Source organism: Streptopelia decaocto (genome assembly GCF_964273445.1).
Source record: "Streptopelia decaocto genome assembly, contig: HAP1_SCAFFOLD_684, whole genome shotgun sequence".
NCBI classification, from domain to species: domain Eukaryota; kingdom Metazoa; phylum Chordata; class Aves; order Columbiformes; family Columbidae; genus Streptopelia; species Streptopelia decaocto.
Window position 1 is genome coordinate 1 of NW_028116589.1, and position 27,907 is coordinate 27,907.

Genomic DNA, 27,907 nt, shown 5'->3' on the forward strand with positions numbered 1-27,907 from the left:
GGTAAAAATGGGGGGGAATGGGGGTAAAAATGGGGGGGCAAAATGGGGAATGTTGGATAAAATTGGGGGGGAAATGGGGGGGGAATGGGGGATAAAATTGGGGGGGAAAATGGGGGGTAAAAATGGGGGGGAATGGGGGAGTAAAAATGGGAAGGAGGAAATGAAGGGGGCAATGAGGAGGAAATAGGGGGGTAAAAATGGGGGGTAAATAATAATAACGGGGTGTGGGGGGGGGGAAATGTGGGGTGGGGGTAAAAATGGGGGGGGGAAATGGGGGGGGAGGAAATGGGGGTGAGAAATGGCGGGGGTAAAAATTGGGAGGGGGGAAGTGGGTGTGGGGAGTAAAAAAATGGGGGGGGGAAAAGGGGGCGTTGGGGTTAAAAATGGGGGTGTTGGGGTTAAAAATGGGGGTGTTGGGGGGGGCAACAACCCCCCAGTCCTGAAAAGGGCTGTTTTGCCCCCAAAACTTCCCTCTACAAGGGGGGGTCTGTGCCTCAGTTCCCCCCCTGGCAGAGCGGGGGGGGATTTGTGGTGTCCGCCCCCAAGTGGGGGGGTCCCCAAAGTGCGCCCCCCCCCTATTTTTTACCTTGAAGTCGGGGAACACGGGCATGACCTCGACGGGGGTGACGCGCGGTTTGCTGTAGTGCTGGGTGATCTGGGGGGGTCACACACACACGGGGGGGGGGGTCAGCGCTTTGTGCCCCCCCCGAATACCCCGGGGGGGTCCCCGACGTGCCCCCCCTCACCGCTTTCTGGGCGTCCTCGAAGGTTTTCTCGATGGCGGCGATTTGGCTGTCGCGGTCCTTGTAAATCTCCTCCTCGGTGAACTGTTGTTTCACCGAAACGCCGATTCTGCGGGGGGGGGGTGGGAAAAGGGGGGGGTCAGCGTGGCCCCCCCCACCGCGGGGACCCCCCCGCGCCCCCCCGGACTCACTTGACCTCGGGTTTCTCGTTGGAGACGCCGTAGCGGTTGAACTCGGTGGAGATGTACTCGGTCTTGCGCATCCACGGCACCACTTTGGCGTGTTGCTGCGACCTGGGGGGGGCGCAAAATATTGGGGACCCCCCCTGGGGGTTCGGGGGAACCCCGAGAGCCCCCCCAGCCCTTTTTTGGGGAGGTCCCCCGTTATTTTGGGGGGGTTTGGTACCTTTTGGAGCTGGTGGGCGCCTGGATTTCCTCCTCCAGCAGCTTCTCGTCCGCCGGGTCCAGCAGCACTTGGGGGGCAATAGGGGATTTGTTGCCCCCCCCTGCAGTTTTGGGGTCCCCCCCATTTCTGGTTCCCCCATTTTGGTCTCCCCCCATTTTGGGGTCCCCCTCATTTTGGGCTCCTCCCCGTTTCGGTGTCCCCCGTGTCTTGGGGTCCCTCCAATTTGGGATCCCCCCCATTTTGGGATCCCCCTGTTTCGTGTCCCCCCCGTTTCAGGGTCCCCCCCATTTTGGGATCCCCCCCATTTCAGGGTACCCCCTGTTTCGGGGTCCCCCCCATTTTGGGATCCCCCCCATTTCAGGGTACCCCCCATTTCGGGGTCCCCCCCATTTTGGGATCCCCCCATTTCAGGGTACCCCCTGTTTCGGTGTCCCCCCCGTTTTGACATCCCCCACTTGGGATCCTCCCCATTTTGGGGTCCCCCTTGTTTTGGGATCCCCCGTTTTGGGGTGTTGTCTCCCCCATTTCGGGGTCCCCCCCCGTTTTGGGCCCCCCCCGCACCACTGGGGCCGATGCGATAGGTGTCAGGGTTGATGAGATCGATGGTCACCCCCCGTTTTGGGTACCCCCCCCATTTTTGGGGTCCCCCCCGCACCACTGGGGTCGATGCGGTAGGTGTCGGGGTTGATGAGGTCGATGGTCCCCCCCCATTTTGGGGTACCCCCCCCATTTTTGGGGTGTCCCCTGCACCGCTGGGGTCGATGCGACAGGTGTCGGGGTTGATGAGATTGATGGTCCCCCCCCCATTTTGGGGTCCCCCCCCCATTTTGGGGTACCCCCCCCCATTTTTGGGGTCCCCCCGCACCGCTGGGGTCGATGCGGTAGGTGTCGGGGTTGATGAGGTCGATGGTCCCCCCCCATTTTGGGGTACCCCCCCCATTTCTGGGGTCCCCCCGCACCGCTGGGGTCGATGCGGTAGGTGTCGGGGTTGATGAGGTCGATGGTCACCCCCAAATCCGGCTCCGTCAGCAAATCGTGTTTGTGCTGCTTCTCCAGCGACGTCGCCTTGTACTGCACGAAACTGGGGGGGCGGCACCTCAGACACCCCAAAATACCCCCAAAACACCCCAAAATACCCCCAAAATACCCCCAAAACACCCCCAAAACACCCCAAAACCCCCCCAAAACCCCCCAAAATACCCCCAAAACACCCCCCAAACAGCCCCCAAACACCCTCAAAATACCCCAAAAGCCCCCAAAATACCCCCAAAACACCCCAAAACACCCCAAAATACCCCCAAAACACCCCAAACCTCCCAAAATACCCCCAAAACACCCCCAACCCCCCCCAAAATACCCCCAAAACACCCCCAAAACACCCCAAAATAGCCCCAACCCCCCCAATCGCCCTTTAAACCCCTGGGACACCCCAAGACCCCAAAATCCCCCCCAAACCCCCTGAAAACCCCCAAAATCCTCCCCAAAACACCCCCAGGACCCCCCAAAGACCCCCAGGACCCCCCCAAACACCCCCAGGACCCCCAAAACACCCCCAGGACCCCCCCAAACACCCCCAGGACCCCCCAAAACACCCCCAGGACCCCCCAAAACCCTCCCCAGGACCCCCCCAAACACCCCCAGGACCCCAAAACAGCCCCAGGACCCCCCCAAAACACCCCCAGGACCCCCCAAAACACCCCCAGGACCCCCAAAACACCCCCAGGACCCCCCCAAAACAGCCCCAGGACCCCCAAAACACCCCCAGGACCCCCCCAAAACAGCCCCAGGACCCCCAAAACACCCCCAGGACCCCCCCAAAACAGCCCCAGGACCCCCAAAACACCCCCAGGACCCCCCCAAACAGCCCCAGGACCCCCCAACCCCCCCCCGGGCCCCCCAGCCCCCCTACCGGCTCTGGTCGAAGGGGTAGGTGATGAACTTGGGGTCGAAGGGGATGTCGGGGAGGCTGTTGCAGAACTTGACCCGGCACACGACGCCCGACCTGGGGGCACGGGGGGTCAAGGGCACGGGGGTCACGGGGGGGTCAGGGTCACGAGGGGTCACAGGGGGGTCACAGGGCCAGGGGGACATGGGGATCAGGGGGGTCACGGCGGGTCAGGGGAGAGGGGTCACAGGGGTCAGGGGGTCACGGGAGGGTCAGGAGGTCATGGGGGTCGTGGTGGGTCGGGGGGTGAGAGGGGTCACAGGGGCTCAGGGAGTCATGGGGGTCAGGGGGGCACGAGGGGTCAGGGGGTCACGGGGGGGTCACAGGGTCAGGAAGGACATAGGGATCAGGGGGGTCATGGGGGGTCAGGGGGTCATGGGGGGGTCAGGAGATCACATGGGAGACCTGGAGGTCACAGGGTCAGGGGGTCACAGGGTCAGAGGGTTTGGGGGGGTCAGGGTGAGTTGGGGGTCACAGGGTCGGGGGGTCAGGGGGTCACGGGGGGTCAGGGGTCACAGGGGTCACTCACCTCTCGGGCAGCGTCCGGTGGGAGCTGGGCCTGGGGGGGGAGGGGAGGGGAGTGGGGGGACCCAGGCGTCCGGGCCCCGCCCCCCCTTCTCTGCGTGCGCTATGACGTCATGAAGCCTTCCCCCCCCCCCCCCCGCGCTATGACGTCATTAGGGCACCCCAGGACCCACGTGTATCCCCGGACCCAGGCATTCCCCCATGACGTCACGATATGATACAGGCACCCCCCCTATGACGTCACGAAAGGACCCCCCCATCCACAAGCCCCTCCCCCGTGCGCTATGACGTCACGACGGCTCCCGCCCGCTGACATCACTTCGTGGACCCCAAACCGGCGCGGAACCGCCCTCCCCCACCCCCGTGACGTCACGGCGGCGGGCGTGGCGTCACGGCGGTGACGTGGCCGTTACCGGTGTCCCGGCTCCTCCCGCTGCGCCTGCGTCTGGATGGTGGGCGCCATGGCGGCGGCGCGGCGGACGCCTACTTCCGGCGCCCAGGACCCCTCCGCGCGGCGTCACTTCCGGGGCGGGAGCGGCAGCCCGGCGCGATGGCGGCGCCTCCCCCTCAGCCGCCCGCGGGGCCGGGAACGGGAACGGGAACGGGACCGGGACCGGGGCCGGGACCGGGGCCGCCGCCGGCTCTGCCCGCAGCGCCCGGGCCGGGAGCGGGGCCGGGCCAGGCCCCCGCGCAGCCGCCGCTGCCCGCGCAGGTGGCGGCCGCGCAGGCGCAGGACTTCGACCCGGTGCAGCGCTTCCGCCTGCTCATCCCGCAGCTGAAGGAGAGCCTGCAGGTGGGCGGGGCCTGACGCGGGGGGCGGGGCTTGCCGCCGGGGTGGGCGTGGCCTGCGGGCGCAGGGCTTTGCCTATGCCTGGGGAGAGGGCGTGGCTTGCCGCCGGGAGGAGGCGTGGTCTGCGGGCGCAGGGCTTTGCCTATGCCGGGGGGAGAGGGCGTGGCTTGCCGCCGGGGGTGGGCGTGGCCTGCGGGCTCAGGGCTTTGCCTATGCCTGGGGAGAGGGCGTGGCTTGCCGCCGGGAGGAGGCGTGGCCTGCGGGCGCAGGGCTTTGCCTATGCCGGGGGGAGAGGGCGTAGCTTGCCGCCGGGGGTGGGCGTGGCCTGCGGGCGCAGGCGCGGGGCCATGGGAAGGGGCGGGGGTTGTTTGGGGGTCCCGGGGGTGTCCCCGTTTCCCAGTGTCCCCCCAGTACACGACTCAGCTGACACGCCGGGGAGCCGGGGGGGGAGGGGCTCCGTGTGTCCCCCCCTGACCCTCCGTGTCCCCCCCAGACCCTGATGAAGGTGGCGGCGCAGAACCTGGTGCAGAACTCCAACATCGACAACGGGCAGTGAGTGACCCCCCCCCGCCCCCCAGTGCCCCCAGTGCCATCCCAGTGCCCCCAGTGCCCCCCAGCCCCATCCCAGTGCCCCCTGGTGCCCCTCAGTATCCCCCAGCCCCATCCCAGTGTCCCCCCAGCCCCATCCCAGTGCCCCCAGTACCCCCAGTGCCCCCCAGCCCCATCCCAGTGCCCCCCGGTGCCCTTCAGTATCCCCCAGCCCCATCCCAGTGTCCCCCCAGCCCCATCCCAGTGCCCCCCGGTGCCCTTCAGTATCCCCCAGCCCCATCCCAGTGTCCCCCCAGCCCCATCCCAGTGCCCCCAGTACCCCCAGTGCCCCCCAGCCCCATCCCAGTACCCCTCAGTATCCCCCAGTCCCATCCCAGTGCCCCCCAGTCCCATCCCAGTGTCCCCCGGTGACCCCCAGCCCCATCCCAGTACCCCTCAGTATCCCCCAGTCCCATCCCAGTGCCCCCCAGTCCCATCCCAGTGTCCCCCAGTGCCCCCCAGCCCCATCCCAGTACCCCTCAGTATCCCCCAGTCCCATCCCAGTGCCCCCCAGTCCCATCCCAGTGTCCCCCGGTGACCCCCAGCCCCATCCCAGTACCCCTCAGTGCCCCCCAGCCCCATCCCAGTGCCCCCAGTACCCCCAGTGCCCCCCCAGGAAGAGCGCCGAGGGCCCCCTGCAGCGTTTCGACAAGAGCCTGGAGGAGTTTTACGCCCTTTGCGACCAGTTAGAGCTGTGCTTGGTGAGTGACCTCCCCATGACCCCCCCAGTGAGAGCCCTCTCACCCTCTGTACCCCCCCAGACCCCCCATGACACCTCTAGGACCCCCCCTAGACCTCCCTGTGACACCCCCAGAGCCGCCAGGATCTCCCCAGACACCCCCAGGACCCCCCTCAGGACCCCCCAGACTCCCCCCGACACCCCCAGAGCCTCCAGGATCCCCCCTAGACACCCCCAGGATCCCCCTCAGACCCCTGGGACCCCTCCAGGATACCCCAGACCTCCCCCTTGACATCCTCAGGATCCCCCCCAGACACCCTGGGACCCCCCAGGACCCCCCCAGGACACCCCAGTCCCCGCCATGACACCCCCAGAACCCCGCAGGATCCCACTCAGACCCCCGGGACCCTCCCAGGATACCCCAGACCTCCCAGGATCCCCCCCAGACACCCCGAGGATCGCACTCAGACCCCTGGGACCCCCCCAGGACACCTCAGTCCCCCCATAACACCCCCAGACACCCCCAGGATCCCACTCAGACCCCCTGGGACCCCCCCAGGACACCTCAGTCCCCCCCATAACACCCTCAGACACCCCCAGGATCCCACTCAGAGCCCCCGGGACCCCCACAGGACTCCCCCAGTGTGTTCCCAGTTCCCCCCCCCAGAGTCCCCCCCCCTTGCTGACCCCCGCCCCCCCGCAGCGCCTGGCCCACGAGTGCCTCTCGCAGAGTTTCGACAGCGCCAAACACGCCCCCGCGCTGGTGCCGGCCGCCCCCCCCAAGGGCGAGGGGGGGGGCGCGGGGGAGACCCTCCCGTACACCCAGTACCTGCCGCTCATCAAGGCCCAGATCGCGGGGGCCAAGGACATTCACAACGCGCTGCTGGAGGGGGCCAACAAGATCACCGGCAAGCTGCCCCCCCCGGGGGGGCCCTGACTTAGCGGGGACCCCCCCTCGGGGTCAGGGACCCACCCCCCGAACCGCCAAGGGGAGATACGGGGGGGTTTGGGGGGTCCTGGTTCCATGTGTGGGGGTCCTGGTACCATATATGGGGGGTTGAGTGTGGATGGAGGGGGGGGTCCTGATTTATTTGGTAGCGTCCTGATTTATTTGGGGGGTCCCTGAGTAATTGGGGAACCCCCCTCAGGGTCAGGGACCCCCCCCAAACAGCTATGGGGGGATACAAGGGGGGTTTGGAGGTCCTGGTTCCATGTGTGGGGGGCTGAGTGTGGATGGGAGGGGGGTCCTGATTTACTTGGGGGGTCCCTGAGTTATTGGGAAACCCCCCTCGGGGTCAGGGACCCCCCTCCTGAACAGCTGGGGGGGGATACGGGGAGATTTGGGGGGTCCTGGTACCATGTGTGGGGGTCTTGGTACCATATGTGGGGGCCTGAGTGTGGATGGGGGGGTCCTGATTTATTTGGGGGGGGTCCTGATTTATTTAGGGAGGGTCCTGGTTTATTTGGGGGGTCTCTGAGTTATTGGGGACCCCCCTGGGGTCAGGGACCCCCCCTAACCTGCCAAGGGGGGATACAGGGGGGTCTGGGGGGTCCCAGCCCTGGGTTTTGGGGCACTGGCCCCCCGGGGGGGGTCCTGAATTCTGGGGGGATTTGGATGTGTTGGACCCCCTGAGATTTGGGGAGAAAACGCCTGTTTTTTGGTAAATAAACTGTTTTTGTGTGATTTTGGCTCCTCTGCCCATGGTGGGACGGGGGGGGGACCCCAGGACGCTGGGTGACGCAAGCTGCCCCGTGACGTCACGGTCGGGCCGTGTGACGTCGCTCCCGCCGCCCCCAAGCGCTTTCGCCGCCTTCGCGTCGCTCGGTCGTTTGGCCCCTCGGCGCCGCCGTCGCCGCAGCTGCCAATCAGGCCTGGCCACGCCCCCGCGAGAGGCGTTGACGCGGTGGCGGGGGGGGGGGGGAGGCGGGACCGGAACTTGTCACCGGAACCGGAAACCGGCGGCGAGGCCCAGGCCGAGCGAACCGGGTGCGACACCGGAGCCGAGAAGCGGGAGCGGAACCGGACCGAGAACCGGGAGCGGAGCCGGAAGCGGAAGCTGCGGCGGGCGGGGCTGAGGCCGGAGAGCGCGGAGCGGAGCCGCCGGTAACCCCGGGGAGGGGGGGCGGGCGCTTCGGAGCCCCCGGGGCCCGATCCGGGCTCGATCCGGGGCTCCATCCGGGGCTCCATCCGGGGCCCGATCCGGGGCTCCCGTGAGGCCGAGCGCGGGGGCGGGGCCGCCGGACACCCCGGGAACCCCGGACACCCCGTTACCGGAACCCCCGGACACCCCCGGAGCCCCCATTCCCCCCCAGGCCCCCCCGTTCCCCCCCAATTCACCCCCATTCCCCCCCCAGTTCACCCCCATTCCCCCCCAATTCACCCCCGTTCCCCCCCAATTCACCCCCATTCCCCCCCCGGCCCCCCCATTCCCCCCCAATTCACCCCCATTCCCCCCCCAATTCACCCCCATTCCCCCCCCAGTTCACCCCCTTTCCCCGCAGCCCCCCCAGTTCACCCCCATTCCCCAGTTCCCCCCCATTCCCCAGTTCCCCCCCATTCCCCAGTTCACCCCCAGTTCCCCCCCATTCCCCAGTTCCCCCCCATTCCCCAGTTCCCCCCCATTCCCCAGTTCACCCCCCGTTCCCCCAGTTCACCCCCATTCCCCAGTTCCCCCCCATTCCCCAGTTCACCCCCAGTTCCCCCCCATTCCCCCAGTTCACCCCCATTCCCCAGTTCCCCCCCATTCCCCAGTTCACCCCCATTCCCCCAGTTCCCCCCCATTCCCCAGTTCACCCCCATTCCCCAGTTCCCCCCCATTCCCCCAGTTCACCCCCATTCCCCAGTTCCCCCCCATTCCCCCAGTTCACCCCCAGTTCCCCCCCATTCCCCCAGTTCACCCCCATTCCCCAGTTCCCCCCCATTCCCCAGTTCACCCCCATTCCCCAGTTCCCCCCCATTCCCCCAGTTCACCCCCAGTTCCCCCCCATTCCCCAGTTCCCCCCCATTCCCCAGTTCACCCCCATTCCCCAGTTCCCCCCCATTCCCCCAGTTCACCCCCATTCCCCAGTTCCCCCCCATTCCCCCAGTTCACCCCCATTCCCCAGTTCCCCCCCATTCCCCAGTTCACCCCCATTCCCCAGTTCCCCCCCATTCCCCCAGTTCACCCCCATTCCCCAGTTCCCCCCCATTCCCCCAGTTCACCCCCATTCCCCAGTTCCCCCCCATTCCCCAGTTCCCCCCCATTCCCCAGTTCACCCCCATTCCCCAGTTCACCCCCAGTTCACCCCCATTCCCCCAGTTCACCCCCATTCCCCCAGTTCCCCCCCATTCCCCAGTTCCCCCCCATTCCCCAGTTCACCCCCAGTTCACCCCCATTCCCCCAGTTCACCCCCATTCCCCAGTTCACCCCCATTCCCCAGTTCCCCCCCATTCCCCAGTTCACCCCCATTCCCCCATTCCCCCCCATTCCCCCAGTTCACCCCCATTCCCCCAGTTCACCCCCATTCCCCAGTTCCCCCCCATTCCCCAGTTCACCCCCATTCCCCAGTTCCCCCCCATTCCCCAGTTCACCCCATTCCCCCATTCCCCCCCATTCCCCCAGTTCACCCCCATTCCCCCAGTTCACCCCCATTCCCCAGTTCCCCCCCATTCCCCAGTTCACCCCCAGTTCACCCCCATTCCCCCAGTTCACCCCCATTCCCCAGTTCCCCCCCATTCCCCAGTTCACCCCCAGTTCCCCCCCATTCCCCCAGTTCCCCCCCATTCCCCAGTTCCCCCCCATTCCCCGGTTCCCCCCCATTCCCCAGTTCACCCCGTTATTCCCCGCAGCCCCCCCACCATGTCGGACAGTGACGACAGCAACTTCTCGGAGGACGAGAGCGAGCGCAGCAGCGAGAACGAGGAGGCCGAGGTGACCCCCAAACCCCCAACCCCCCCCTGAACCCCCAAATCCCCCTGAACCCCCAAACACCCCCATGCCGAGGAGGCCGAGGCGACCCCCCTGAACCCCCAAACCCCCCCTGAACCCCCAAACACCCCCAGGCCGAGGAGGCCGAGGTGAACCCCCAAACCCCCCCAGGTCGAGGTGACCCCCAAAACCCCCCTGGCCCCCCCCCAAACCCTCCTGAACCCCAAATCTCGCAAGGTCAAGGAGGCTGAGGTGACCCCCCTGAACCCCAAACCCCTCTGAACCCCAAACCTTGCAAGGCCAAGGAGGCCAAGGTGACCCCCCAAACCCCTTGGACCCCCCCCAAGCCCCCCTGAACCCCAAACCTCACAAGGCCAAGGAGCCCAAATCTCTTGGACCCCCCCAAACTCCCTGAACCCCAAACTCCCTCAGGCTGAGGAGACCAAGGTGACCCCCAAACCCCCCTGGACCCCCCCCGACCCCCCAAAGCCCCTGAACCCCCAAACCCACCCAGGTCAAGGAGACTGAGGTGACCCCCCAAAGCCCCTGAACCCCCTTAAACCCCCAAAACCCCCCCAGGGCGAGGAGGCCGAGGTGAGGCCGAAGGCAGCGCCCTTTGGGGGTCACCGAGAGGTCCCTCCCCCCAACCCCTCCCTCAGACCCCCCCGAACCCCAAAACCTCTCTCAGCCCCCCCAAACCCCCCCAGGCCGAGGAGGAGCGCGCCAGCGAGAAGGAGGAGGAGGAGGAGGAGGAGGAGGAGGAGTACGATGAGGAGGAGGAGGAGGAAGACGACGACCGCCCCGCCAAGAAACCGCGGCACGGCGGCTTCATCCTGGACGAGGCCGGTGAGGTTTGGGGGGGCGCTGCAGTTTGGGGGGGTCGCTGCGGCCCCCCCAGCCCCGCTCACCCCCCTGACCCCCCCAGATGTCGACGATGAGTATGAGGATGAAGATCAGTGGGAAGATGGAGCCGAAGACATTCTGGAGAAAGGTGAGGAGGGGGAACCCCCCAACCTTGGGAGCCCCCCAGAGCTTTGGGGACCCTTCCAGAGCTTTGGGGACCCCCCCAGAGTTTTGGGGCCCCCCGAGGCCTTGGGGAGCCCCAGATCTTTGGGGACCCCAGCCCCCAGAGGTTTTGGGAGCCCCAGATCTTGGGGACCCCCCCCGAGCTTTTGGGCCCCCCCCAGAGCTTTGGGGAGCACCCTGGAGCTCTGGCCCCCCCCCCAGAGTTTTGGGGGCTCCCCCGGGGCCTTGGGGAGCCCCAGAACTTTGGGGACCCCCCCAGTGTCTGTCTGTCCTTCCCTCCTCGTGTCCGTCCACTTGACTCATCTCATCTGCGCTCGCCTGGGGCTTTTCTGTTGCTTTTTCTGACCCCCCCCTTTACCTCACCCCCAACTTTCCCCCCCCCCTTTCCTCCCCCCCCCCCTTTCCTCCCCCCCCCCCTTTCCTCCCCCCCCTTTCCTCCCCCCCCTTTCCTCCCCCCCCCTTTCCTCCCCCCCCCTTTCCTCCCCCCCCTTTCCTCCCCCCCCTTTCCTCCCCCCCCTTTCCTCCCCCCCCTTTCCTCCCCCCCCTTTCCTCCCCCTCCTTTCCACCCCTCTTCCTCCCCCTTTCTCCCCCCTCCTTTTTCCCCCACTTCCCCCCCTTTATCCCCCCCCTTCCCTCCCCCTTTTCCCCCTCCTTTCCCCATTCCCCCCCTTTTTTCCCCTTGTTTTTCCTGGTTTTCTCTCCTTTTCCTGCTATTTTCTTGCTTTCCTGTCCCTTTCTATCCCCCGTTTCCTCTTCTCCCCCCACTCCCTCCTCTATTTCCCCCTGTTCCCCCCCCCGTCTGATCCCCCCCCGGGGTTTGCTCATGTCTCCATCATCCTCCATCCTCCGCCGCCTCCTCCCCCCGCAGAGGAGATCGAAGGTGAGTCCTGACCCCCCAAAGTCCCTGCCCCCCAAACGCCCCCCCCAGTCCCCGTGCCCCCCCGGGGTGCCAACGCTGTCCCCCCCCCGCAGCCTCCAACATCGACAACGTGGTGCTGGACGAGGATCGCTCGGGGGCGCGGCGCCTGCAGAACCTCTGGAGGTGACCGTCCCTCTGTCTGTCTGTCCAGCATCCCTCTGTCCAGCCCTCTGTCCATCCCTCCAGCCGTCCCCGTATCCCTCCGTCCATCCCACGTCCCTCTGTCCTTCCCGTATCCCGCCGTCCATCCCACGTCCCGCCGTCCGTCCCACGTCCCGCCGTCCGTCCCCACGTCCCGCCGTCCATCCTGCGTCCCTCTGTCTTTCCCTCTGTCCGTCCCGTGTCCCTCCATCCATCCTCGCGTCCCTCTGTCCATCCCTGTGTCTCTCTGTCCATCGTGTATCCCTCCACCCGTCACCGCGTCCCTCTGTCCGTCCTGTATCCCTCCATCCATCCCCATGTCCCTCTGTCCGCCCTGTATCCCTGTGTCCGTCCTGTATCCCTGTGTCCGTCCTGTATTCCTCTGTCCGTCCTGTATCCCTTCATCCGTCCCCACGTCCCTCCGTCCATCCCCGCATCCCTCTGTCCATCCTGTATCCCTCCATCCATCCCCGTGTCCCTCTGTGTCCCTCTGTCCGTCCTGTATCCCTCCGTCCGTCCCCACGTCCCTCCGTCCATCCCCGCATCCCTCTGTCCATCCTGCATCCCTCTGTCCATCCTGTATCCCTCCATTCATCCCCGTGTCCCTCTGTCCATCCTGTATCCCTCCATCCGTCCCCCTGTCCCTCTGTCCATCCCCGCGTCCCTCTGTCCATCCTGCATCCCTCTGTCCATCCCCGCATCCCTCAGTCCATCCCCTGTCCCTCTGTCCATCCCCGCATTGCACCGCCCATCCTGCGTCCCTCTGTCCGTCCCCGCGTCCCTCTGTCCGTCCTGTGTCCGTCTGTCCGCCGGGGGCCGCCCCGACCCCCCCATCGTTTCTGCCCCCCCAGGGACCAGCGCGAGGAGGAGCTGGGCGAGTATTACATGAAGAAATACGCCAAGTCCTCGGTGGGAGAAACGTGAGTTTTGGGGTCCCCGACCCCCCTGCGACCCCCCCCCCACGACCCCCACCCCCCTGGGCCCCCCCCTTGTCATAATTGCGTTAATTGCGTTAATTTTGAAGCGTTTACGGCGGTTCCGACGAGCTCTCGGACGACATCACCCAACAGCAGCTGCTGCCGGGGGTCAAGTGAGTGCGGGGGGGCAAAACCACCATGGGGGGCCGGGGGGCAAAACCACCATGGGGGGCTGGGGGGCAAAAATCACCATTTGGGGGGACACAGAAAAATCACCATGGGGGGGGGAGAAGAAGATTTATGGGAAAAAAAATAGGGTTTTGGGGGAGGGTAAAAGTCTCGATGGTTTCGAGGGGGAGAAGGAAAAGGGATTTTCATGGGGGGGTAAAAGCAAATGGGGCTTTTTGGGGGAAAAAAGAGGAAATTTGGGTAAGGGGGGGTGAGAAAGGTTCGTGTTTTGGGGGAAAAAGGAGGAAATTTGGGTAAGGGGGGGTGAAAAAGGTTTGTGTTTTTGGGGGAAAAAGAGGAAAAAGGGGTTTGGGGGAGGAAGAAACCACTGGGGGTTTGGGGGGAAAAACAGGGAATTGGGGTTTGGTGGGGATAGAAAAATGCCGGATTATTTTGGGGGAAAAATGGAGTGAAATGGTGGGGGGGAGGCTTTGTGGTTTTGGGGTGAGAAAGGAGGAAATTGGGACAAAACTGATGATAATGGTGGGTTTTATTTCTCCCCCCCCCCCCCCAACAGGGACCCGAATCTCTGGACTGTGAAGTGCAAGGTGGGGGATGGGAGGGTGGAGGATGGGGGAGGGGGGAGGGGCCGCATCCCCACTCCCCAAATTAACGTTTTTTGCCCCCCCGGTCCCAAAATCGCCGTTTTTTGGCCCAGATCGGGGAGGAGCGCGCCACCGCCATCGCCCTCATGCGCAAGTTCATCGCCTACCAGTTCACCGACACGGTGAGGGGGACGTGTCCCCAAGTGTCCCCAGGTGTCCCCAGGTGTCCCCAGGTGTCCCCATGTGTCCCCAAGTGTCCCCAATGTGTCCCCATGTGTCCCCAAGTGTCCCCAAGTGTTCCCGCATCCCCCAGCCCTTGCACATCAAGTCGTTGGGGTCACATCTACAGTGGGGAAACTGGGCTGTGGTTGGACGAGGGGGGTGACCCACCAGCAGGGGTGTCCCCAAGGTGTCCCCGAGTGTCCCCAGTGTGTCCCCAAGGTGTCCCTCACTGTCCCCAAGTGTCCCCGTGTCCCCAGCCCCTGCAGATCAAGTCTTTGGGGTCAGCTCAATGTTGGGGAAACCACTTCGTGGTTGGACATGGGGGATGACCCCCCACCAGGGCTGTCCCCAAAGTGTCCCCAGGTGTCCGCAAGGTGTCCTCAAGTGTCCCCATGTCCCCAGCCCCTGCAGATCAAGTCTCTGGTGGCCCCCAAGCACGTCAAGGGTCCCATCAGTGCTGGGGAAATGGGTCTGTGGTTGGGCGATGGTTGGAAAACCCCCACCAGGGTTGTCCCCAGCGTGTCCCCGACCATCCCAAATGTGTCCCTAACATGTCCCCTTGTGTCCCCGTGTCCCCAGCCCTTGCAGATCAAGTCTCTGGTGGCCCCCGAGCACATCAAGGGTCCCATCAACGTTGGGGAAGCCACTCTGTGGTTGGACAGTGGAGGTGACCCCAACCAGGGCTGTCCCCAACCAACCCAAATGTGTCCTTAACGTGTCCCCAACCGTCCCCCGTGTCCCCAGCCCCTGCAGATCAAGTCTCTGGTGGCCCCCGAGCACGTCAAGGGTCCCATCAACGTTGGGGAAGCCACTTTGTGGTTGGACAGTGGAGGTGACCCCAACCAGGGCTGTCCCCAACCAACCCAAACGTGTCCCCAACCGTCCCCCGTGTCCCCAGCCCCTGCAGATCAAGTTGGTGGTGGCCCCCAAGCATGTCAAGGGTCCCATCAACGTTGGGGAAGCCACTTGGTGGTTGGACAGTGGAGGTGACCCCAACCAGGGCTGTCCCCAACCAACCCAAACGTGTCCTTAACGTGTCCCCAACCGTCCCCCGTGTCCCCAGCCCCTGCAGATCAAGTCGGTGGTGGCCCCCGAGCACATCAAGGGTCCCATCAACGTTGGGGAAGCCACTCTGTGGTTGGACAGTGGAGGTGACCCCAACCAGGGCTGTCCCCAACCAACCCAAACGTGTCCCTAACGTGTCCCCAACCGTCCCCTGTGTCCCCAGCCCCTGCAGATCAAGTCGGTGGTGGCCCCCGAGCACGTCAAGGGCTACATCTACGTGGAGGCCTACAAGCAGACGCACGTCAAGCAGGCCATCGAGGGCGTGGGCAACCTGCGCGTGGGCTACTGGAACCAGCAGATGGTGCCCATCAAGGAGATGACCGACGTGCTCAAGGTGGTCAAGGAGGTCACCAACCTCAAGCCCAAGGCCTGGGTGCGCCTCAAGAGGGGCATCTACAAGGACGACATCGCCCAGGTGACAAACGGGTGGCCCCGGGTGGCCCCAAGTGGCCCCGTGGCCCCTGCAGATCAAGTTTTGGGGTCACATCTACATCGGGGAAACTGGGCTGTGGTTGGATGAGGCAGGTGACCCACCAGTAGGATTGTCCCCAAGGTGACCCTGAGTGTCCCCAAGTGTCCCCATGTCCCCCATCCCTTGCAGATCAGGTTTTTGGGGTCACATCTACACCGGGGAAACTGGGCTGTGGTTGGACGAGGGGGGTGACCCACCAGTAGGATTGTCCCCAAGGTGTCCCCAACTGGCCCCACGGTGGCCCTGTGTGCTCCTGATTGACCCCAAGTGTCCCTGGGTGTCCCCAAGTGTCCCTGTATCCCCCAGCCCCTGCAGATCAAGTTTTTGGGGTCACATCTACATTGGGTAACTGGGCTGTGGTTGGACAAGGGGGGAGACCCACCAGCAGGGGTGTCCCTAATGTGTCCCCAAGTGGCCCCACAGTGACCCTGAGTGGCCCCAAGGTGGCCCTGAGTGTCTCCAAGTGTCCCCAGGGTGGCCCTGAGTGTCCCCAAGTGTCCCCATGTCCCCCAGCCCCTGCATGTCAGGTTTTTGGGGTCACATCTACACTGGGGAAACTGGGCTGTGGTTGGACGAGGGGGGTGACCCAGTAGCAGGGGTGTCCCTAATGTGTCCCCACGGTGTCCTTGAGGGTCCCTAATGTGTCCCCAGCTGTCCCCAGTCCCTGCAGATCAAGTCTTTGGTGGCCCCTGAGTACGTCAGGGGTCCCATCGGTGTTGGGGAAGCTGCTCTGTGGTTGGGCCAGGGGGTGACCCAGCAGCAGGGCTGTCCCCAGGCTGTCCCCAGGCTGTCCCCAGGCTGTCCCCAGGCTGTCCCCAGGCTGTCCCCAGTGTCCCAGCGTGTCCCTTTGTCCCCGCTCCGTGCCGCAGGTGGATTACGTGGAGCCCAGCCAGAACCAGATCTCCCTCAAGATGATCCCGCGCATCGACTTCGACCGCATCAAGGCCCGAATGAGCCTGGTGAGGGCCGGGGGGACACCGCTGTCCCCACCCCGTCCCCGTCCCTGCCCCATCCCCACCCCTGTCCCCACCCCAACCCCACCCTGTCCCCTTCCCGTCCCCAGTGCTGTCCCCATCCCGCCCCGCCATCTCCACCCTGTCCCCACCCCATCCGCACCCCATCCCCACCCCTGTCCCCTCCCTGTCCCCACCCCATCCCCACCCTGTCTCTAGTGCAGTCCCCCTCCCTGTCCCCACCCCTGTCCCCTCCCTGTCCCCTCCCTGTCCCCACCCATGTCCCCTCCCTGTCCCCACCCCTGTCCCCTCCCTGTCCCCTCCCTGTCCCCACCCGTGTCCCCTCCCTGTCCCCACCCCTGTCCCCACCCCTGTCCCCACCCCTGTCCCCTCCCTGTCCCCTCCCTGTCCCCACCCCTGTCCCCCTCCCTGTCCCCCTCCCTGTCCCCCTCCCTGTCCCCCTCCCTGTCCCCACCCCTGTCCCCACCCCATCCCCACCCTGTCTCTAGTGCAGTCCCCACCCCTGTCCCCTCCCTGTCCCCACCCCTGTCCCCACCCCTGTCCCCACCCGTGTCCCCACCCATGTCCCCACCCCATCCCCACCCTGTCTCTAGTGCAGTCCCCACCCCTGTCCCCTCCCTGTCCCCTCCCTGTCCCCACCCGTGTCCCCTCCCTGTCCCCACCCGTGTCCCCACCCCATCCCCACCCTGTCTCTAGTGCAGTCCCCACCCCTGTCCCCTCCCTGACCCCGCCCTGTCCCCACCCTGTCCCTAGTGCGGTTCCCACCCTGTCCCCCCCTCTGTCCCCACCATCCCCACCCCATCCCCCCCCGTCCCCGCTGTCCCCCCTGACCCCCCTCCCCGCAGAAAGACTGGTTCGCCAAGAGGAAGAAGTTCAAGCGCCCCCCGCAGCGGCTCTTTGACGCCGAGAAGATCCGGTGCGTCCCCGTCCCATCCCCGCCACGGGGACTTCGGATGTCCCCAAACCCCCCAGCACCCCCAACCCCGTCATTTCCCCCCTCGGGGGGTGACACGGCTTCTGTCCCCAGCTCCCTGGGAGGGGACGTGGCGTCCGACGGCGATTTCCTCATATTCGAGGGCAACCGCTACAGCCGCAAGGGGTTCCTGTTCAAGAGCTTCGCCATGTCGGCCGTGGTGAGTGCGCCGCCCCCAGAACCCGCCGCTGTCGCCCCAAAAACCCCCCGTTGCGGGGCACTCGGGGACCGTGTGGCGCCGCGGGCAGATCACGGAGGGCGTGAAGCCCACGCTGTCGGAGCTCGAGAAGTTCGAGGACCAGCCCGAAGGCATCGACCTGGAGGTGGTGACGGAGAGCACAGGTACGGGGGGCCCCGCTGGCCCCACATGGTCCCCGTTGTCTCCACGGTGTCCCCACATCGTCCCCATTGTCTCCACGGTGTCCCCACATCGTCTCTGTTGTCCCTGCGTCATCCCCATTGTGCCCACATTGTCCCCGCATCCTCCCCACTGTCCCCGCGTTGTCCCCATCGTCCCCATTGTCCCCCCATTGTCCTCACATTATCCCAGTTGTCCCCGCATCGTCCCCACATTATCCCCCCATTGTCCCCGCATCATCCCCGTTGTCCCCGCATTGTCCCCATTGTCCCTGCGTCATCCTCATTGTCCCCCCATTGTCCCCGCATCATCCCCGTTGTCCCCGCATTGTCCCCATTGTCCCTGCGTCATCCTCATTGTCCCCTCATTGTCCCCCCATTGTCCCCGCATTGTCCCTGTTGTCCCTACATCGTCCCCATTGTCCCCACTGTCCCCACATTGTCCCCATCATCCCCGTTAGCCCCACATTGTCCCCGTTGACCCCGTTCCCACATTGTCCCCGTTGTCCCCGCATCGTCCCCATATCATCCCCACATTGTCCCCATTGTCCCCACTGTCCCCACATTGTCCCCATCATCCCCATTGTCCCCGCATCGTCCCCACATTGTCCCCACTGTCCCCACATTGTCCCCATCGTCCCCGTTGGCCCCGTTGCTCCCGCATTGTCCCAGCGTTGTCCCCGTTGCCCCCACACTGTCCCCATTGTCCCTCATTGTCCCCATGGTCCCCGTTGCTCCCGCACTGTCCCCATTGTCCCAGCGTTGTCCCCATTGCCCCGCCATGGTCCCCATCGTCCCCATTGTCCCCGTTGTCCCCAGGGAAGGAGCGGGAGCACAACTTCCAGCCGGGGGACAACGTGGAGGTGTGCGAGGGGGAGCTCATCAACCTCCAGGGCAAGATCCTCAGCGTGGACGGCAACAAGATCACCATCATGCCCAAGCACGAGGACCTGAAGGTCGGGGACCCCCCGGGGACAACGCTGGGACCCCCCATTGTTCCCCCGCCCCCTAAACACGGCGTTCCCCCCCCCCAGGACATGCTGGAGTTCCCGGCGCAGGAGCTGCGCAAATACTTCAAGATGGGCGACCACGTCAAGGTGATCGCCGGGCGCTACGAGGGCGACACGGGGCTGATCGTGCGCGTGGAGGAGAACTTCGTCATCCTCTTCTCCGACCTCACCATGCACGAGGTATTTTGGGAGGGGGGGGCACAAAGAGGCGCCGGCCCCCCCCGCGCGGGGCGGTTTTTGGGGGGAACGGCGGGGAAACGGTGACGCTGTGGTGGTTTTGGCGCAGCTGAAGGTGCTGCCGCGGGACCTGCAGCTCTGCTCCGAAACGGCCTCGGGCGTCGACGTGGGGGGGCAGCACGAGTGGGGGGAGCTGGTGCAGCTGGACCCCCAGACCGTGGGCGTCATCGTGCGCCTGGAGAGAGAGACCTTCCAGGTGGGACCCCCCCCGGACACCGGCGCTGCCACCAAACGGCCACCAGTGTCACCAGACGGCCCCCAGTGTCACCAAATGATCACCAGTGTCCCCAAATAGCCCCCAGTGTCACCAAACGGCCGCCAGTATCGCCAAACAGCCACAAATGTCCCCAAACCAGTGTCCCCAAACGGCCCCCAGTGTCCCCAAACGGCCACAATTGTCCCCAAACCAGGGTCCCCAAACCAATGTCCCCAGACAGCCCCCAGCATCACCAAACCAATGTCCCCAAACGGCCGCCAATGCCCCCAAACTGCCCCCAGTGTCCCCAGCCCAACGTCTCCAAACGGCCGCTGGTGTCCCCAAACAGCCACAAATGTCCCCAAACCAGTGTCCCCAAACGGCCCCCAGTGTCCCCAAACGGCCACAATTGTCCCCAAACCAGGGTCCCCAAACCAATGTCCCCAGACAGCCCCCAGCATCACCAAACCAATGTCCCCAAACGGCCGCCAATGCCCCCAAACTGCCCCCAGTGTCCCCAGCCCAACGTCTCCAAACGGCCGCTGGTGTCCCCAAACAGCCACAAATGTCCCCAAACCAGTGTCCCCAAACGGCCCCCAGTGTCCCCAAACGGCCACAATTGTCCCCAAACCAGGGTCCCCAAACCAGGGTCCCCAAACCAGTGTCCCCAAACGGCCACCAGTGTCCCCAGACAGCCACAAATGTCCCCAAACCAATGTCCCCAGACAGCCCCCAGTGTCCCCAAACGGCCACCAGTGTCACCAAACAAATGTCCCCAAACGGCCCCCAGTGTCACCAAACCAATGTCCCCAAATGGTTGCCAATGTCTCCAAACGGCTGCCAGTGTTGCCAAACTCCTGCCAGTGTCACCAAACGGCCACTAGTGTCACCAAACCGATGTCCCCAAACGGCAGCCAATGCCCCCAAACTGCCCCCAGTGTCCCCAGCCCAACGTCTCCAAACGGCCGCTGGTGTCCCCAAACAGCCACAAATGTCCCCAAAACAGTGTCCCCAAACGGCCCCCAGTGTCCCCAAACCACCACCAGTGTCCCCAAACTACCACCAGTGTCCCCAAATGGCCCCCAATGTCCCTACACCACCACCAGTGTCCCCAAACCGCCCCCAATGTCCCCAAACCACCATGAATGTCCCAAACTGCCGCCAGTGTCCCCAGACCACCATGAACGTCCCCAAATGTCCCCAAACCACCCCAAATGTCCCCAAACCACCACGAACGTCCCCAAACCGCCGCCAGTGTCCCCAAACTGCCCCCAATGTCCCCAAACCACCATGAATGTCCCAAACCGCCGCGGGTTCCCCGCTCGCACATCCCGGTCCCTATGGGGATGTTTGTCCGTCCCACACCCAAGAGGGTGTCCCCCCATTCTTGTGCCCCCCCCCCACGTCCGCGTGTCCCCCCACATCCGCGTGTCCCCCCACGTCCGCGTGTCCCCCCCATGTCCGTGTGTCCCCCCCGTCCGCGTGTCCCGCAGGTGCTGAACATGTACGGGAAGGTGGTGACGGTGCGGCACCAGGCGGTCACCAGGAAGAAGGACAATCGCTTCGCCGTGGCGCTGGACTCGGAGCAGAACAACATCCACGTCAAGGACATCGTCAAAGTCATCGACGGGCCCCACTCGGTACGGGGGGCCGGGGGGGGTTGGGGGTCCCCTCCGGGCATTTTGGGGCCCCCCCATGGCACTTTGGGGACCCTCTTGATGATTTGGGGGCCACTCGTGGCACCGGGGGGTTCCTTGGGGTCCCTCCTTGTTCCCTCTGTGTCCTTCATGGTGCTTTGGGGGACCCCCATGGCTTTTTGGGGACTCCCCCTGTGGCACTTTGGGCCCCCCATGGCATTTTGGGTCCCCCCCCATGGCACTTTGGGGACTCTCGTGATGCTTTGGGGGCCACTCGTGGCACCGGGGGGTTTCTTGGGGTCCCTCCTTGTTCCCTCTGGGTCCTTCATGGTGCTTTGGGGTGGCCCCCAGGGCTTTTTGGGGACCCCCCCGTGGCACTTTGGGCCCCCCCGTGGCATTTTGGGGCCCCCCCATGGCACCGGGGGGTTCCTTGGGGTCCCTCCTTGTTCCCTCTGTGTCCTTCATGGTGCTTTGGGGTGGCCCCCAGGGCTTTTTGGGGACCCCCCCGTGGCACTTTGGGCCCCCCCGTGGCATTTTGGGGCCCCCCCATGGCACTTTGGGGACTCTCATGATGCTTTGGGGGCCACTCGTGGCACCGGGGGGTTCCTTGGGGTCCCTCCTTGTTCCCTCTGGGTCCTTCATGGTGCTTTGGGGTGGCCCCCAGGGCTTTTTGGGGACCCCCCTGTGGCACTTTGGGCCCCCCCATGGCATTTTGGGTCCCCCCCCATGGCACTTTGGGGACCCTCTTGATGCTTTGGGGGCCACTCGTGGCACCAGGGGGTTTCTTGGGGTCCCTCCTTGTTCCCTCTGTGTCCTTCATGGTGCTTTGGGGGGCCCCCATGGCTTTTTGGCCCCCTCATGGTATTTTGGGGCCCCCCCCATGGCACTTTGGGGACCCTCTTGATGCTTTGGGGGCCGCTCGTGGCACTGGGGGGTTTCTTGGGGTTCCTTCTTGTTCCCTCTGTGTCCTTCATGGTGCTTTGGGGGGGCCCCCCCTTGGCATTTGGGGCCCCCCTTGGCACTTTGGGCCCCCCCATGGCATTTAGGGCCCCCCCATGGCACTTTGGGCCCCCCCCATGGCATTTAGGGCCCCCCCATGGCATTTAGGCCCCCCCATGGCATTTTCGGGGTGCTCTGGGTCTGCCCCAGCGCTGAGCTGGGTCCCTCATGGGCTGGACTGGGGTCCCTCTTTGCGCCCCCGTTTCCAAGGGGGGGTTCCATTCCCCTCTTTGGGGTTCCCCCGTAACTTTTGGGGGTGTCCCCCCCCGTTTTGCGGGGGCAGGGCCGGGAGGGCGAGATCCGGCACCTGTTCCGCGGCTTCGCCTTCCTGCACTGCAAGAAGCTGGTGGAGAACGGCGGGATGTTCGTCTGCAAGACGCGGCACCTGGTCCTGGCCGGCGGCTCCAAGGTGGGGACGCTTGGGGACACCCCGGGGGACCGTCCCCCCCCCATTTTACCGTGTGTCCCCCCCCAACTCCTGTTTTCTCTTTGGCAGCCGCGGGACGTCACCAATTTCACCGTCGGCGGCTTCGCCCCCATGAGCCCCCGGATCAGCAGCCCCATGCACCCCAGCGGGGCCGGTGAGCGCTGGGCTGGCCCCAGGGTGTCCCCAAAGCTGGGGGGGGTGTCCCCAAGCCCCCCCCAACCCGTTTGTGCCCCCCCAGGCCAGCGCGGGGGTTTCGGGGGCGGCGGGATGAGCCGCGGGCGCGGGCGCCGCGACAACGACCTGATCGGGCAGACCGTGCGCATCTCCCAGGGACCCTACAAAGGTGGGTGGCGCTCTGTCACCCCCCCAGGTGACAAAGGGGACCCTTGGGGACACCCTGAGCCCCCCCCGCGTGTGTCCCCCCCCAGGTTACATCGGGGTGGTGAAGGACGCGACGGAGTCGACGGCGCGCGTGGAGCTGCACTCCACCTGCCAAACCATCTCGGTGGACCGGCAGCGCCTCACCACCGTGTGAGTGGGGGCGCGGGGACCCCCAAAACGGGCTCGGGGTGCCCCCCCAGGGGGTCAGAGTGGCCTTTGGGGAACCCCCAAGGAGTTGGGGTGGCTCTTGTGGACCCCCAGATGGGTCAGGGTGGCCCTTGGGGACCCCCAAGGAGTTGGGGTGGCTCTTGCGGACCCCCAGATGGGTCAGGGTGGCCCTTGGGGACCCCCCAAGGAGCTGGGGTGGCTCTTGGGGACCCAAAGATGGGTCATGGTGGCCCTTGGGGTCACCCCCCAAATGGGTCAGGGTGGCCCTTGGGGACCCCCCAAGGAGTTGGGGTGGCTCTTGAGGACCCCCAGATGGCCCTTGGGGACCCCCCAAGGAGTTGGGGTGGCTCTTGAGGACCCCCAGATGGCCCTTGGGGACCCCCCAAGGAGCTGGGGTGGCTCTTGAGGACCCCCAGATGGCCCTTGGGCACCCCCAAGGATTTGGGTGGCTCTTGGGGACCCCCAGATGGGTCAGGGTGGCCCTTGGGGTTGACCCCCCTAAATGGGTCAGGGTGGCCCTTGGGGTGACCCCCCTAAATGGGTCAGGGTGGCCCTTGGGGACCCCCAAATGGGTCAGGGTGACCTTTGGGGTGACCCCCAAATGGGTCAGGGTGGCCCCTGGGGACCCTCCAGGGGCTCAGGGTGGCCCTGGGAGCCCCCAGGCTCTTTGGGGGTGTCCCCGTGCCCCCCCTGACTCCCCATCGTCCCCGCAGGGGGTCGCGGCGCCCCGGGGGGGGCATGACATCATCGTACGGACGCACCCCCATGTACGGCTCCCAGACCCCCATGTACGGCTCCGGGTCCCGGACCCCCATGTACGGGTCACAGACCCCCCTGCACGACGGTGGGTGACACGGGGGACCCTGGGGGGTGCGACGGGGTGAGGTGGCACCTTGGGGACATGGGGGGACATGGGGGGGACCCTGGGGGGGTGGGACGGGGTGAGGTGGCACCTTGGGGACATGGGGGGACATGGGGGGGACCCTGGGGGGGTGGGATGGGGTGAGATGGGACCTTGGGGACATGGGGGGACATGGGGGGGACCCTGGGGGGGTGGGACAGGGTGAGATGGGACCTTGGGGACATGGGGGGGACCCCGGGGACATCGGGGGTGGGACAGGGTGAGATGGGACCTTGGGGACATGGGGGGGACCCCGGGGACATCGGGGGTGGGACAGGGTGAGATGGGACCTTGGGGACATGGGGGGGACCCCGGGGACATCGGGGGTGGGACAGGGTGAGATGGGACCTTGGGGACACGGGGGGACTTGGGGACATGGGGGTGACCATAGGGGGTGGGACCTTGGGGGACACAGAGGGGACATGGGGGGGACCTTGGGGACAATAGGGGGACATGGGGGGACCTTGGGGACAAGGCGGGGCTCGAGGGAGGGTGACAGGACTTGGGGAGCTTTGGGGGACACAGGGGGGGTTCAGGGGGACTCAGGGGTGACAGGGGACAATGACACCCCCCCCGTCCCCCTGTGTCCCCCCCCAGGCATCCACCCCCCCCCACTACGGCTCAGGGGGACCTGGGGGGCTTGAGGGATGGCAACAGGATTTGGGGGGATCAGGGGGGTTTTGGGGGGCCAGGGGACAGTGACACCCCCTCTGTGCCCCCCCAGGAAGCCGCACCCCCCACTACGGCTCGCAGACCCCCCTGCACGACGGCAGCCGCACCCCCGCCCAGAGCGGGGCCTGGGACCCCAACAACCCCAACACCCCGTCCCGGTGGGTACCCCCGTTTCTGGGGTGTCCCCCGTTTCTGGGGTGTCCCCCCATTTGTGGGGGAGTCCCCCCCTCTTTGGGGACCCCACGCTGACCATTGTGTCCCCCCCAGGGCGGATGAGGATTTCGAGTACGGCTTCGACGACGAGCCCACCCCCTCCCCCCAGGGCTACGGGGGGACCCCGAACCCCCAAACCCCGGGGTACCCCGACCCCTCGTCCCCGCAGGTCACCCAGCCCTACAACCCCCAGACCCCCGGCACCCCCGCCATGTGAGTGGGGACCCCAAAACCTGGGGGGGGACCCCAAATTGGAGCTTTGGGGCGGACGGGGCGACCTCAAATAGGGGCGTGGGGGCGATGGCAGCACAGGGGGGACCCCACATTAAGGTTGGAGGGGATGGGGGGACCCCAAAACTGGGGCTTGGGGGGATGGCAGAGTGGGGGGTGGACCCCAAAATGTGGCTATGGGGGGGCAGAGGGGACCTCAGATTGGGGCCAGTGGTGGGAATGGGGGACCCCAAATCCCAGCCCTGGGCGGGGGAAACTGCTTGTGGGGGACCCCAAATCTGCCTCTTTGGGGGGATGGCGGGTGGGGGGGACCCCAAAACTGCCTCTCTGGGGGGATGGCGGGTGGGGGGGACCCCAAAACTGGGGCTTTGGGGGGATGCTGGGATGGGGGGGACCCCAAGTCCTGCTCTGGGGGAGGAGCTGCCCCTGGGGGACCCCAAATCCCCCCCAGGGGACCCCAAACCCTGGTCTGGGGGGGAAGAACTGCCCCTGGGGGACCCCAGATTTCCCCTGGGGGACCCCAAACCCCCCCGGGGGACCCCAAACCCTGGTCTGGGGGGGAAGAACTGCCCCTGGGGGACCCCAAACCCCCCCGGGGGACCCCAAATCCCCCTTGCTGACGGGTGCCCCCTGCAGGTACAACACGGAGCAGTTCTCCCCCTACGCCGTCCCCTCCCCCCAGGGCTCGTACCAGCCCAGCCCCTCCCCCCAGAGCTACCACCAGGTGGCCCCCAGCCCCGTGGGCTACCAGAACAGCCACTCGCCGGCCAGCTACCACCCCACGCCCTCCCCCATGGCCTACCAGGTACCCCAAAACCAGGCACCCCCAAACCCCCCTGAGCCCCCCAGAGCCCCCCAACCTCCCCTGACCTGCCCTGAGACCCCCAAACCTCCCTGAGCCCCCCAGAGGCCCCCAGACCTCCCTGGGCTACCAGAACAGCCACTCGCTGGCCAACTACCACCCCACGCCCTCCCCCATGGCCTACCAGGTACCCCAAAACCAGATACCCCCAAACCCCCCTGAGCCCCCAGAGCCCCCCAACCTCCCCTGACTTGCCCTGAGACCCCCGAACCTCCCTGAGCCCCCCAGAGACCCCCAAACCCCCCTGAGTCCCCCAAACCCTCCTGACCCAGCCAGAGTCCCCTAAACCTCCTTGAGCCTCCCAAACCTCCCCGAGCCGCCCCCGAGACCCCAGAGCCCCCCAAACCCTCCTGACCCCCCCCAAACCTCCCTGACCCCCCCAAGACCCCTGAGGCCCCCAAACCTCCCTGAGCCCCCCAAACCTCCCTGACCCACCCAGAGTCCCCCTAAACCTCCTTGAGCCTCCCAAACCTCCCTGAGCCCCCCCAGAGACCCCTGAGTCCCCCAAACCTCCCTGACCCCACCCCGAGACCCCTGAAACACCCTGACCCACCCTGAACCTCCCAAAGTCCCATTGCCCCCCCCTAACTGTGTGTGTTCCCCCCCAGGCCAGTCCCAGCCCCAGCCCGGTGGGTTACAGCCCCATGACCCCCGGCGCCCCCTCCCCGGGGGGGTACAACCCGCACACCCCCGGCTCGGGCATCGAGCAGAACTCCAGCGACTGGGTCACCACCGACATCCAGGTCAAGGTCAAGGACACGTACCTGGACAGCCAGGCCGTGGGGCAGACCGGCGTCATCCGCAGCGTCACCGTGAGCCCCGGGGGGGGGTTTGGGGTGCGGGGGGGGGGGGGTCGGGGTGGTGCTGAGCCCCCCGTTCTGACCCCCGCGCAGGGCGGATGTGCTCGGTGTACCTGAAGGACAGCGAGAAGGTCGTGAGCATCTCCAGCGAGCACCTGGAGCCCGTCACCCCCACCAAGAGCAACAAGGTACCGCCCCCCTGGGCCCCCCCACAGCCACTCGGGGCCCCCCCCCGTCCTGGACCCCCCCAAAACGCTCCCCATGGTCCTTTATGGACCTTCTCAGTCTCCTCGGGTGCTTCCCCATGTTCCCTGGGACCCCCCAATTCCCCCAAAATCCCCCATTCTCCTCCCCCCAGGCCCCCCCTGTCATCTGAGACCCCCAGCCCCCCCAAAACGCTCCCCCGTGGTCCCTTTATGACCTTCTCGCTCCCCTCAGGTGCTTCCCCAGCCCCTTTGGGACCCCAACACCCCCCAAAATACTCCATTCTCCCCCCTCCCCCCCCCCCCAACCATTCTGGACCCCCCCGAGATCCCCCCCATTATCCTGGACCCCCCCAGCCCCCCCAAAACGTTCCTCCATGGTCCTTTATGGACTTTCTCAGTTCCCTCAGGTGCTTCCCCAGCCCCTTTAGGACCCCAAACCCCCACCCTGGATTCCCCCCCGCACCCCAAAACCCCCATTCTCCCCCCTCCCTAGACCCCCCCAACCATCCTGGACCCCCTCAGCCCCACCCCCTTATCCTGGAGCCCCCCAGCCCCCCCAAAACACTCCCCCATGGTCCTTTATGCACCTTCTCGATCCCCTCAGGTGCTTCCCCAGCCCCTTTGGGACCCCAAACCCCCCCCCGGATTCCCCCCTGCACCCCAAAACCCCCATTCCCCCCCTCCCTAGACCCCCCAGCCCCCCCAAAACGCTCCCCCATGGTCCTTTATGCACCTTCTCGATCCCCTCAGGTGCTTCCCCAGCCCCTTTGGGACCCCAAAACCACCCCCCGGATTCCCCCCCGCACCCCAAAACCCCCATTCCCCGCCCCCCCGCGGCACTGACGCCCCCCCCCGCCCCCCCAAGGTCAAGGTGATCCTGGGGGAGGACCGGGAAGCCACGGGGATCCTGCTCAGCATCGACGGCGAGGACGGGATCGTGCGCATGGACCTGGAGGAGCAGCTCAAGATCCTCAACCTGCGCTTCCTGGGCAAGCTGCTGGAGGCCTGAGGGGGCCCCCCCGCGCCCCCCCCGCCCCGCTGCCCCCCCGCCCTCGCGTGTCCCCCCCTGGTTTATTTCTACCCCCTTTCTCTTGTTTTTCCCCCTTTCTCTGCTGGTTGTAGCGAGGTTTAGGTGTCAAATAAACGCCTGTGGGTGCAGCCCCCCCTCTTCTGTGCTCCTTTCCCATGGGTTCCCCTATAAGATTGGGGGGGGGGGGAACCGGGGGGCACCAGAACTGGGGGGGGGGTGAATTAGGGGTTATGTTGCCTCCTCCATAAAGAGCTGATTTCACCCCAAAAACGCAGGGTCCATCCTTGTGCTTTGCGGGGGGGGGTCCCAGTCCCCGGGGGGGTCCCGGGGGTCCCAGCTGGTGATTATGGGGGGGGTCTTGGGGTCCCTCCCGATGCTCCTGGGGGGGGTTGCAATGCCATGGGGAGGTCCCAGGGGTCCCTGCTGGTGATCGTGGGGGGGTCTTGGGGTCCCTCTTGATGCTCCTAGGGGGGGTCCTGGGGGGGGGGTCGCAATGCCTGGGGGTGGTCCCAGGG

At 66.0% G+C, this 27,907-nt stretch overlaps 3 protein-coding genes across 3 annotated transcripts; 2 read left to right on the forward strand and 1 right to left on the reverse strand.

Annotated features, from left to right (window-relative positions):
- Window positions 1-370: 370 nt before the first annotated feature.
- On the reverse strand, window positions 371-4,134 carry PAF1 (PAF1 homolog, Paf1/RNA polymerase II complex component; the record flags this gene model as incomplete). Its single annotated transcript, XM_082076817.1, has 8 exons — window positions 4,032-4,134; window positions 3,623-3,652; window positions 3,058-3,150; window positions 2,108-2,229; window positions 1,149-1,215; window positions 935-1,036; window positions 747-852; window positions 371-655 (listed from the first exon to the last, which is right to left on the reverse strand). Coding segments are annotated over exons 1-8 (855 nt in total), but the record flags the coding sequence as incomplete, so codon positions are not given.
- Window positions 4,135-4,168: 34 nt separating this feature from the next.
- MED29 (mediator complex subunit 29) lies at window positions 4,169-6,728 on the forward strand (the record flags this gene model as incomplete). The annotated part of the gene is made up of 4 exons (XM_082076820.1): window positions 4,169-4,411; window positions 4,902-4,960; window positions 5,613-5,697; window positions 6,379-6,728. The coding sequence occupies 4 exons, from the start codon at window positions 4,169-4,171 to the stop codon at window positions 6,610-6,612; spliced, it is 621 nt and encodes a 206-aa protein (XP_081932946.1). The 3' UTR covers window positions 6,613-6,728.
- Window positions 6,729-7,624: 896 nt separating this feature from the next.
- Window positions 7,625-27,520, forward strand: SUPT5H (SPT5 homolog, DSIF elongation factor subunit). Its single transcript, XM_082076816.1, is given in 31 exon segments — window positions 7,625-7,779; window positions 9,505-9,586; window positions 10,291-10,429; window positions 10,509-10,574; window positions 11,478-11,489; window positions 11,582-11,651; window positions 12,521-12,589; window positions 12,694-12,759; window positions 13,332-13,362; window positions 13,473-13,541; window positions 14,810-15,061; window positions 15,988-16,077; window positions 16,938-17,008; window positions 17,120-17,225; window positions 17,314-17,407; window positions 18,242-18,378; window positions 18,457-18,612; window positions 18,719-18,865; window positions 20,359-20,505; window positions 21,785-21,910; window positions 21,998-22,082; window positions 22,167-22,271; window positions 22,357-22,459; window positions 23,191-23,321; window positions 24,103-24,208; window positions 24,318-24,476; window positions 25,131-25,299; window positions 25,965-26,168; window positions 26,250-26,253; window positions 26,256-26,344; window positions 27,228-27,520. Coding segments are annotated over 30 exon segments (3,219 nt in total). The 5' UTR covers window positions 7,625-7,779; window positions 9,505-9,514; the 3' UTR covers window positions 27,372-27,520.
- The last annotated feature ends 387 nt before the right edge of the window (window positions 27,521-27,907 follow it).